This window comes from Ambystoma mexicanum, chromosome 6q (assembly GCF_040938575.1).
Source record: "Ambystoma mexicanum isolate Mex_15411 chromosome 6q, UKY_AmexF1_1, whole genome shotgun sequence".
In the NCBI taxonomy this organism is placed as follows: domain Eukaryota; kingdom Metazoa; phylum Chordata; class Amphibia; order Caudata; family Ambystomatidae; genus Ambystoma; species Ambystoma mexicanum.
Genome location: NC_090937.1, coordinates 60,848,306 through 60,860,891, shown reverse-complemented (window position 1 = coordinate 60,860,891; position 12,586 = coordinate 60,848,306). Strand labels below are relative to the sequence as shown.

Genomic DNA, 12,586 nt, shown 5'->3' with positions numbered 1-12,586 from the left:
GCAGAGAGGGAAAATAAGTTCAATTATTCAAAGAAAATACTGTACAAAGCTAAGGGATCCATGAAGCCTGTAGCAAGGCATGATCCAGGAACAGACATGTTATAAAAAATACAAGAGACAGGGGGGCGCATCTTAGGCTGATGCTGATGGACTTTCCAGCATGCCGGACTACTCTTCAATGACTCCGCACCCTGACGAGTGGCCCTCTGCCTGTGCTCTGAATTCCATGAGTTCTTCAACTAGGTGCTTACATCTCATGAACTGGTCCTTTATCACAGTAGGGCCCTGTTCTGCCTCATCTATCTCCTTTTTCTTGTCTATCTTATTACTTAGGAACCTTATTCTCACCTCCCTCCGAAACACGCTCTTTTCTTTTGTACTGTCTTCTTTGCCTTTAGTCAGTTTCTTCTGACCTAGCACGTCTTCAATGCCTAAAGTCTTGGTGTGGTTCCACTGCGTCACGTGATGGTTCCTGCTATGTCTAAGTTGCTCACTGATTTTTTGAAACAAAATGGTGGCGTCCTGCCACATACATTTACTTCAATTTGCATTTTGGTTTTTTCCAAAGATTATCTCATTCGACATGCTGAATATCAGAAACACTGTATACTCATGATTAGCCGAGGTATAAATACAAAAGGAATCTCAAGGTTGACTTTTAGCTTATTTATTTGACTAAGGTCCAAGCAAAAGAAGGAATAGGGGTTCAGTTTCCCTTAATATTTAGTTATTTTTATGAACAACACTTGCCTTCAAGTTGGCAAACATATTGAAAATCGAACAAAACAAAAAGCAGATTTAAGACACACTTTTCAAGTTATTTGTACATGGTTCTAGAATTGCTAGTGCATGAACATAATAGCAGGGCAATTGTTTCAGCAATTATGATCACATAAACCGTCCAACTGTGAATAGAAAACCAGAATTAGGTTTTTACAAAGAACATCCTGGTAGTTGTTTCCAAGGTGTGTTAGGTTCTTGAGGGAGGTAACCAAGTCTTTGACCTACGTCTAGATATTGATCAGATGGTGTGTGGGGACAGGCATATCTGAGCCAGATGGTGAGTGGTCCCGTGACGTTTCGGCGGAAAACGCCTTCTTCAAGGGTAAAAACCCAGTCTCCCTACAAGGAGGAATCAAGTGAGGATGGATTTAGTGTAATTAAAACACTATGGTGTTGTTACAAAAAAACAACAAGATATTGGTATGTCATAAAAACAAAGACAATTTAATTAAAATTGAAACGCCCCGCGGCTGTTAGAGAGAGTTAAAAAGAATACTCAAACTTGTGGCTTGTGCTAGCCAAAGTTGCTCACTGAGGCAATGTGCAGAGGTGGCCTCTCTTCACATCCATCTAGGTATATCAAGGCACTAGAATGGGTTTGTATTCACACAAATGCTGCCCACACCACTGTAGCAGTGTGTCCTTCTCTGGCCATCCAAACTGACAACATAGACACTTGCTTTTTTCTGAAGAATTTGCTTTTCAAAGATTGATTAGGGGACTAATGATGACATTTTCTGCCTTGTTCAATTTACCATCCCAATATTTCTAGGTGTCATTAAGGTTTTTCTCGTGAGATACAGTGTAGATTCACGATGGTAACTAGCGAAAGTGAATGCAAAATCCATTTGGGACAACGATTTGCCTACAGCGCTAGGACGCTATGGATGCCACTGGGACTAAATATGAAATCCACTGAAATGTTTGTGTTAAAATGCTCTGAGGACATACACAAAAGCCATGCTGTCAATCAGTTCTTCCATCTTAGAGTGTGGATCTGTTGCCAGAAGAACTACTATTCTTGCAAATGCCACAAGTGATATGTTTCTCAGCACAGGGTAAGGTTTCATTGGAGTTTTACAGAAACTCAACCACACCAGGTTTTCCAGATGACCAACGACTATGAAAATAACTGCCTTATTGATTCACTGCACTTTGTTTGGTTATCCGGAAAACATGGAGCGGATTTACCTCTTGAGGAACAGAATTGGCGAACCCTGTCCTCAGGGAGCCAGTAGGAAGATTATCGCAGTGCATACACAGAGCACCATTTAGTCTCAAAGCACACAAAGGTAGACATCAGGCCACCCAATTGAACAGATTTGTATACTCTGGGCACATTGCCTCTTCGCGCTGTACAGTACCTGCAGCTTTCAATACCTCTTCATCAATCTTCTCTGTTAGCAGACAATATAAGCCCTTGGCACCGGCAACCTTCTTCAACAGCTCCTCACGCGGCACTGGATCATCAGAGTCCCACTGGTCAATGTCACATCTAGAAGGTAAGCGGAGGCCGACATTATGTAGGGCAATGTTTTCTCTATCATTTACCAACATGTTGTTTATAAGAGAATGTGCATAATTGACTGTGTGCCATGTCCTGTTCCGTTTCGATCAAGCCAGAGGAACCGGCAGGTTGGGTTGCGACTGGAGAGAAACATAAGCGACAAGACATTGCTTCTGTGTCAGGTGAAGCCTTGCGCTTAGCTGCTTTACCAGCCTTGTGTAGTGGAGCTGGGTAACCAATGCACATGGAGTTCCGGATCATTCAGGCCAGACTGTTGGGGGCGGATTGGCTAGATTTGACATCGCAGATCGGAATTCACATTTTGCATTTGTATAGTATATTTTATTTCTTCATGTTTAAAAAAAATTATGTAAAATCAAATATTAAACTTGGTGCAGTATCAGTGTGCAACAGTTGGTGGCTTCTGTTGATCTCACAAATCGGATTAACACATTTAATTAACACTAAAATTAAGTAATTTGAAATGGGAATCTATCTTTAACTTGATTAAAGTGCTATCAACTGTCATTAGATATTAACTTGATTTTGTCCCATAAAGAATGATACACTCCCTTCTGCCACTCAGGGCCATCTTAAGGATTTTTGGGGCCCTGGGCACGGACATCTTTGGGGCCCCCTCCACCAAACCAAAGGAATTAAGTGATCAAGAATATCTGGTCACACAACCCCCCTCGTCCCGATCACAACCCATAGGTTGGTATGCTGCATTCAAAATAAGCATGTTTACTCCCTTTAAGTCCACGTACCCTCTTGATTCTTGCTGTAATCAGAATGATAAGTAGCATTTGAAGGCCAACATTAGCAGTCTATGAAAAGGTTACTTCTGGCCTATTATAGATATTGATATTTTATTTGTATCGCGCTCGTACACAAGTGTTTCAGACCGCGATGAGGCAAGGGAGGGCAACAAGGGAGACCAAAACAATAACCTTACTAGGCTCAGTGACATTGAGAATGTGCAAGTGCATTGGAGAGGGAAAGGAGAAAGTGCATTGGAGGGAGAGAGAAGTGGAAAGTGCTGAGCGAAGGAATACAAATAAATAATAAATTAATAAATACATAATGAAAAGCAACAAACAGTGGTAGTGCAGCCAGCAAGTGGCAGGTGCTATGTTGAGGCAACAGACGGAGTGTGTCTGATAAGTGCAGAAAAAAAGGGGGGTGTAGGGTTACCAATACCCCTGTACAAGGGATTGCCAGGAGGCAGTGCGGGTGGGTGGCAGGGTGAGCAGGTATCTGGGCCCCAAAAGTCAGAGGGTAACCAGGTGCACGATGCTGAGACAGAACAGATCAGCAGGGGAGCAGAGGAGAGAAGGCAGAAGCAATGAGGAAGGTCTGCAGGTGCTTCTGGAACCAGAGATGGTTCTCCTCAAGTTTCAGAGTAGCAGGGATGCTGTTCCAGAGGGAGGGCCCAGCCGAAGACAGATATCTACCCCCAGCTCGTTTCTTTGAGAAACGACTGACCCTGAGGGAGTTGGAGGTGGAGGAGAAAAGAGCTCACGAGGGAAGATATTTATGGAGGGACAGCTGAAGGTATTTTGGACCCAGGCCCCAGAAAGCCTTGTGGACAATGCACCTACAAGCATCTCTTCCACGCTGCATAGGTCAGAATGTATGCTGCAGTGGGTGAAATGCAGCCTTTAAGGCAGGTTTCACGTGTGTGCCCATTGTACAGCAAGGAGTGCACCTCCCTTGTGTAAGCACATATCAATTTGAGATTTAAAGTTCAGTTACTTGTTCCGTATAGTGCTATTCTGACTATGTAAAGATGAATTGAACAGTATTAATACATATAGAAATGGCTTCACGATACTCACGAAAAATGCACACGACTCGCAAAGAAATGGGGTTCCCCCGTAGACACAGTCTCATGGAGTGCCAATGAAAAAAGTGCAAATGGTATTCGCTTATGCGTTCAATTAGAGATTCGAACAGGTGGAATTTGATCTGTGTGTCAGAATAACGCAAAGCACTGCATTGCTGTAAGTATCGGAGGGCTTTAAAGTGTTTCCAATAATGTGCTAAAAAACGCAGCAGTTAAGTTATGTACCCATGAAACGGGGTGTGGGGAAAAGCTAGACCCTAACGTCTGCTGGGTTCCTTCTGAAAAATGAATGCAGTTGAATAGGAATTTATAGAGCATCCCCACAGAACAGGGGCGCTGGAGCAGTTCCTTTCAACTGTGCGGCGCCTGCTAATTAGTTTCCTCTCTAGCTCCGTTACTCCTTGTTCTCTCCCTTAATGGCATGCACTGCAGTTTGAAGTTTATCGTCTATTATTTGCAATAAAACCCTTGTCACATTGTGCCTCATTATGCCTAACAAATAGCGTCTTCTCTGTCTGTTGCTTTCGGAGCTTCAAAGCCCAGCTGTTTGCACACTGGGGAGCGAGTGGTGTCTCAAGAAAGAAAGACCCAACCTTCTGTCACATGTACGCGCGCGCACACGCACGCAAGCACGCACGCGCGCGCGGTGAAATATCATGGTTTTCAAAATGAACTGTCCCAAAAAAGATCAGCATGGTGAGAAAAAAAGAGTCTGTGTTTGGAGGTAGCTGCCTCCGATCCATCGCGGAAGCTTTAGCCTTCGTTTGTAGCAAAAGTCATGCAAATGGCAGCTCTCAAAAACCTGACATACAGGAATTCGTTTCGTTATGTGGAGAAAACCAGCAATGGCGCCTTGTCACCAGTAGAAACGAATAATGGAGTTCTGAAATATCCGGTGTGGAGCTCTATGTGAAGTTGGCACAGCACATGCAGAGTACAACTTTTTGTTTTAAGATGTTTTGCCAAATAGTTTCTGCGTCCTTTTTCGTCTGGCCAGGTGAAGTATTACAAAGACACCTTTCCACGTAAGAGTTATCCCCTTTGAATTATGTGGTGCTACAGGGGAGGAGAGAGATGCGGGGAAAGCGCGGGGGATGGAGAAACATAGAACCAGATAGGAGACACAGAGGCAGCTCCAGAAAGGAGAGCGCGTTCGCACCTCAAGTGACAGTGCGTGACAGACCGCTGCAGCCCCCAGCACTGACAGCAGCCGCAGGGTTCAGAGTAATGCCCAGAGTGCTCACTCCTGGGAAGCATGCAACAGAGCCACACTGAGGACTGCAGGGGGCGCAGGCTGTATGCTGGGTGCCACCCCCCACAGTAGCCCCGCTCAGCCCCGTGTGATGCCCCAGCATCCCTGGCCATGGAGCCCATGGTACAGGTGATGGCGCTGGGCCTGGTCTCGCTGGCACTGCTCATCACCGCCATCTTCAGCGACCACTGTTGTACTGTTACTTGGTCGTCACTAGTCGGCACAGAACTTCAGTCCTCACCTGTCCTGCCTCTCGGACACGCTGTTACAATACATCCCACAGCTGCACCTCCTCAAAAACACTGGCACGCTTACCTCATTCATAACTCCCCCCGCACCCTGCCAAAAAGACCTCCAGGAGATTCCCTGAATAAAGAGGCCAGACCAGTTTTCTAGGTCGAAATTCACAATGCCACAGCAGGCTTTATTTGCATAAAGTCAAGGAGTTATCTTACAGGTGATCCGTTTCCCCACCGCACCCCAGGATATTCTACGCCGGGTGTGGCTTCTTAAGGACCTCCCCCACCTTCAGCGTCCTGAGAACCCTGCCGGTTAAGCCCGGCCCTCCATACACATTTCCCTCTCTACCCATGGCCATTACTTTGGTTTATTTCACAGTACACTTTCCCCAGGCCCTTTTTTACGGTGCCTTTATTCACAGTACACATTTCCCAGACACTTTGTTCAGTGCCTTTATTCACAGTACACATTTCCCAGACACTTTCTTCGGTGCCTTTATTCACAGTACACATTGTCTTCTACTCTTCACTTCCGTTCCCAATTTCACATACCTTCTTTCATTCTAATTTCTATTCCCTTCTTCTACTCATCTACCATTCTAATTCTAGCACTTACCGTTCACTACTTCCCTTCTATATACTATTCCCTTGTTCTGTCTAGTATGCTACTCTTCTAATTCAATTCCCTGTTCTTGATTTCACATCCTGCCCGTCTTCATTGATCCTACATCCGATCTAATTCCAAACCTATCCTTCTCCCCTCCACCCTTCGTTCCTGAGTCTCTTCCTCCCCCTTGAGTTTCCTTCCATTTCCCCTGCCCCTTGCCTCCATATTCTGTTCTATCTATTCCCCAAGTTGCCCATTCCCCTACCCCCCGGTTCTAGCCATCATCCCCCAGCAAGTTATTTCCCCAAACCACTTAATCCTTTCCCCACCCTGCCAATCTTAACCCCTCTCTACCCCAGATCCCTTCCCGTCCCCACTCTTCCCTTCCCCTATGTACTTTCCCTACCTTCTTTTCTTTCGTTATCCATTCCACTACTTCTTTCTTTCCCAAACCGTACTGTGACACCTTCTTCAAAATTAAGAGAACAGAACGCAGGGGCAGCCGCCCATATCATTTTTCTAATCGATTATGATCTCACATGTAGACTCACTTGATCTGATCTTGCCTCGTCAATGATCTCCACAACACAAATATCCCTTGATATATGGGTATATAGTGAATCAAGAGGAAAAGCTTGGCTCCAACTTATGCAAAGCAGGGCCTTATTCATGTTAAACAGTAATATCAAAGGGGTTATACACGCCGGGTTTACCTGGGGACGTGGCCCAGTAAAGGCGATATTAGATTATTGCTTTGTCGCAACAGCTATCATGAGATGGAATCCCTGGTTGTAATGGCAATAGAGAGCAGTGATCATTCCCTGCTCAAAATTATCTGGACAGGCCCCCTTAAACCTGGTGGTGCCGATCAAGTGCCATTGATTGAGGTTTCCCAAGGGCGAAATCGAATCTGCCTCCTTAGACAGGACGTTCTAGAAATCACTGTCCTGTTGCAATCGAGACTGGATGTAAATGGTGGGGTCTCGAACTATGCGCCATTACTTGCTAAATATGAACAGGCACGTGGGTGTGGGTCTAGATCTGATTTCATTCAGAAGCAGATCTTTAATAACAGACTGGTGATTGAATTTAAGACATGTAGAGCTGACCTAAAGGCCATAGAAAACCTGCCACTGATCAGTCGAGCGCTCAGCAAAACAAAAGCACCAACAACAATATAAAAACTGGTTGAGAAGCTTTAGAGCCGAACGCATGCATGAGAAGGGGGCGAATATGTTGGAAGTTCTGAATAAAAAGCTCTCCATACTCACTTGGGAATGGATTAATGAAGTGAGAACAGCGCAGTCAGCTCTACAAACACACCCGGTTAATGAACAACAGTGGATCGAACACTTCGACTCACTCCTTATGGATAAGAAAATCAAACCCCTTCCCAAATATTTAGGAAGGCAACAGGAGTGGGGCTGCAAGTTACAAAAATCTGAAATTCGTGAGGTGATCTTAAAACTCTCCACGTCCAGGGCCCTTGGGACTGATGGGCTTTCAATTCATGCATTAAAGGAGGCCCCTGATCAGTGGTCGGAATTCGCCTACATCCTTTTCTGTAAAGTTTTGAAAGATAAACAAATTCCTCTGTCTTGGAAAAGGGCCATTATCCTCCCTATTTTAAAAGAGGGTTAAGAACTGATCCGACTATCGGCCCATATCCCTTCTTGACAGCTTTGGGAAGGTTTGGCCTCTGTTTTACTAAAACGCCTGCCGAGATGGGCTATTGACTCAGAGCATCAAGATCCTCGGCAAACAGGGTTTGTTAGAGGTATCAGCACTGGTTTTAACTTGTTACTGTTGAATCTGCTACAAGTTGTATATTGCCTAAAGAACTTGGAACAAGCTTTTGACAGTGTGAATCAGGAGCGCCTATGGTCCAAATTGAGGGACTGGAATTTCCCCCGACGAACTTCTGGAGCCGATGGAAGCCCTTTATTCAGACTCAACAATACAGGTTTGTCTGAAAGAGACTGTTATCCAAAGAAATCAGAGTTAATGGGGGCTTAAAGCAGGGGTGTGCTTTGGCCCCTATTCTTTTTTAATCTTTATATCTTTGACATAGGAAAATCCCAGGAAGTGATTTGAGGCTTCCTGCCTAAAATTCCAGTCCCATGGATGGTTTACGCAGATGACTTGTTACTGATCGACAAAACACAGACAGGGCTCCAAAGGCGATCAGCCCTCCAGTCTTACATGACCCTCAACTATTTGAGAGTCAATGCAAAACAATCTAAGATTTTTGAATTCAATGGGGGCAACAGAGGGAAAAGTCAGAGACATTTCAGATGGTATGTAAATCATCATCCACTGGAATGTGTAGACTGCATTATTTATTTAGGAGTCTGTGTTAATCAGAGTGTGGCCGAAACTCCTTGGGCCAAACTTTTGTGAGTAAAAGTTAAAAACCTTACGGCACAAGGTATGATCTTACATCAGCAATTTGGCAAGTTTTCTATGACACCTTTGATCACATTTTATAATTAGAAAGTAGCCCCGATTTTATTTTATGGGGCTGAAACTTGCCTAAATCTCCAATAGCAACTTTGGGAAATCCTTGAAGTTATTTTCTGGATCGAATGTTAGGGCTCCCAAAGAGCCTGACGATGGCTTGTATTCGGTTTGAACTGGGGCTGTAACAGATGTTTCTTGAAGCAACTCGGGGAGAAGGAGAGGAAGAAGACATTTTGCAGAGTTGCAGTGAGGTCGCCTTCGTTCTGCTGCTGTGAGGAGCTGGACCACTGACCTTCAGAGACTGGGGTTTCCTAGTCACTTGGCACCGGCTTGAGAACTGCATGTTCTCTCTGGGTGCTTTAAAGAAAGAAAAAAGAAAAAGCCCTGGGTCACTGCTTAAAGACAACAAGCCAGGAGACTTTGCGTGCTGAAAAGCTACAAATAGCTGGTAAATATACAAATGGAGTGAGATTGCTGTGACTGCCGGACGAATTATCTACTATTAGACAGGCAGTGTAGCGATAGGGAATTCTCCTGTGTTTAAATGCCACTTTATAATGTTGCCATCTAAATGACTGTTCTTTTTATTGTTGCAAAGCTAAAAATAAAATGCCTTGTATTTTTGCACTTGTTTCGCTTCTGTTTATTCTAGAAAAGACTGCCTCGCAAAGCTGGTAATGTATTATTTTCAAATGAAACTGTTATAAATCACAGCCTGTGTAAAGGTTTTTTTTTTGCTTCTGTCTTTCTCTGGTGCATTTAGCCCATATCATATAATAAAAGGGGAGGTTATTAGGTAATATAAGTGCCAAACTTCCTATGCAGATGAAGTAATGTTATGAGCAATTATAAATAGCTGGGTGAGTGGTTCCACTCAGGGTATGTATGTGTGTGTGGCTTCTGAGTGGAATATAATGCAATAGTCTGCTGAGCGTATATGAATCAGCAGAGAGAGGCCTATGGAAACATAGTCTCACTAATTTAAATAAATTAGTGATAATACCACATGTTATTGTGAATACTCCATGGAAACATAGTCTCACTAATGTAAATAAATTAGTGATAATACCACATGTTATTGTGAATACTCCATGGAAACATAGTCTCACTAATGTAAATAAATTAGTGATAACAGCCACAGGCGGCACTCTATGTGAAAATTGTGGTATCCATAAAATGTAGGCCCAAGGTCTCTCTAGTGATCACACGAACAGACCAAGCAAGAAGAAGGGGGTTTTGTATATTGGGGACCACAAGTAGAACAGAAAATCATGCTCATCACTATACCACAACGAAATGTATACCAACCAAATGTATCTGTGTACTGAAATAATGCATAGCCACTATACCATTAGAATACCAAACCCAATCTAAATGCAAAGAGTGATTATTGCTAAATTATTTTTGTTTTTGGCGGTAAGAAAATACCGCTGGGCCCTAAATCTACACAAAATACCCTACATATTTATAGTGCTTTGCAGGCCGGGAAAGTGAACATAGAGCACCTACTGGGCGTGGCAAGGGTGTCTCACACTGCCATCTATACATTAAAGGGAACCCATTTCATAATAGCAGTGTGTCACTAAAAACGAATTTCAGAATGTCTCAAAGGGAAGCTACATTCTCAGACCTAGTGCAATATTTAGAGGCAAAATTATTTGCACATGGGACCTGGTCACCGAATAGTACCTCAGAATGGCATGACCGCATTCATGGTGAGGTGCAGAAAGAAAAACTACCGGAAGGGTCTAGCAGAAGCCCAGTATTTGTGCGCCAGTATAGATTACCATTGGCATGTTTAGAGTCATTGGCAGAGATTATTAAAAATTTGGAGTCGCGGGGAATCATCAAGCCCATTCATAGCACATCCAACACACCTATTTTAGGTGTGTTAAAGCCAAATGGTCAATGGCGGCTATGTGCAGATTTGATAAATAAAAGAGTGCAGTATCCAGATGGCCACTGCCATTCATTGATCAGGGCCTAGCTCAGGTACATGGTTCAAAAGTGTTTATCACGTTAGATCTCACCTCTGGATATTGGTGCGTGCCATTGGCAGAGGAGATACAGAATTTATTTTCATTTTCATTTGATAAGACTCAATACGCATGGGTTAGAGTTCCGTTTGGGTAGGGGAATGATAAGGCAGATCACCTGGCTAAAATTGGGGCTGTGATGGGAGGATTGCTACCTATTGAACATTTACTTGGTGAAATACAAATTGATGCAGTAACAGTAACACGGTCTAAAGCACCAAAGGAGGTAGATCAACCAGTAGTACAATGGAGTTATGATACACCAGATCAAGATCCGATTGAGGCACAAAAAGATGATCAGATTTTGGGAATCTATTATAATCATTTGATAGATCCTGAACAAAACCCTTTAACAGAAAATTATTGTATAGGAAAAGAAGAGTTGAGGGTGCTATTAAAGAATAAAAAACGAATTAGACTACAGGATGGATTCATGATCAGAGAGTCCATAACAGGACAGATACAGTAGGTGGTACCCCTTTCATTTAGAGGGTTAATGCTACACCATGCACATGATGCAATAACTGCAGGCCACAGAGGTTCCCAAAAAACATTGGAAATACTAAAAGATTATGCTTACTGGCCACATATGTCCCAGGATGTGGAATTATATACTAGACGATGTCTAGTATGTGCCCAATTTAAACCTGCTTCACCAATGCATAGAGCTCCATGAAAAGAGGCTTAACTCTTCCATGGTCAGATTTGCAAATAGACTATGTAGGGCCTGTAAAGAGGTCGAGCAGGGGGAACCGTTATGTTTTGAGTGTGGTGTGTTTGATGTCGAAGTACATTGAGTGTATTCCTGCACCAGATTGTAGTGCTCAAACAGCAGCTACATTACTGGTGAATCATGTGTTTTCAAGGTTTGGGTTACCACAAAGAATCGAATCGAAGTCATTTTACAAGTGCTCTAATGAGTAAGGTATGGCAAATACTGGGTGTGAAAAGAAAATTACATATTGCATATCGGGCGGCTTCTTCGGGTGGAGTTGAATGCAGTAATAGGTCTGTTGTGGACATATTAAAGACATTTGTAGCAAAAGCAGGTTCCAGCTGGGATTTATGTTTACCTTTGGTTTTAATGGCAATCAGATCAACTCCTCCCAAGGCAACAGGTGTTAGCCCCCATGAGGTTTTGACAGGTAGGAACATGGTGTTACCACATCACCTGTTATACAGAACACATGAGCAGACACTTGTGAGCGCATCCACAGTTCATGAATACATTGATGAACTGAGGAGGCATTTACAACATGCATTTGCTTTTGTACAGAGACATCTAGAAAGAGCTGCTGACAGTGCAAAGTCATATTATGATAAAAAGACATCAGTGAAAGAATATTGTGTGGGCGATAAGGTGTATAAATTTCATTTTGGAAAAGGCACACAGAAAAATTCCAAATTTCTAGCAGCCTGGCAGGGGCCATTTCGAATTATAGATAAGGTCTCTCCTGTGGTTTATACAATTTTGAAAACTGAAGGTGAAACAGCAACAGAACAGTTTGTTCATGTAAACCAAATTAAACCCTGGCACCCCAGACACGAAATTAAAAGACTTGAGCGTGTAGAAACAGATAAAGTCCCTTGAATACATAAAAGAAGGTAAGGTAAATGGGTTTAGTCAGAGAGCAACAGCAGAGAAATAAAATAGAGGTGATTGATTATTACATATGTATATAAGTTAAAAAAAAATGGAAGCTGAAATTAGTAGAGTTGGTTTGCAAAATGAAAATGTATTAAATGTTGAATGCTATTTTATGTATGTTTATTTTCTCTTTAACATGTGCTTAATTTCAGAAAGTGAGAGGAAAAGGGCGAAATGTTTTGCAAAGCATGTTTTATTTTTGGCAAAA

At 43.0% G+C, this 12,586-nt stretch overlaps 1 protein-coding gene across 1 annotated transcript in view; it reads right to left on the bottom strand.

The window, feature by feature from the left end:
- LOC138515768 (glyoxylate reductase/hydroxypyruvate reductase-like) overlaps positions 1-12,586 on the bottom strand; it is a 251,739-nt gene that overhangs the window by 138,259 nt on the left and 100,894 nt on the right. The window contains exon 2 of the mRNA XM_069630479.1: positions 2,148-2,278. Within this exon, the coding sequence (XP_069486580.1) occupies positions 2,148-2,278 (131 nt within the window). The remainder of the gene's footprint in view (positions 1-2,147; positions 2,279-12,586) is intronic.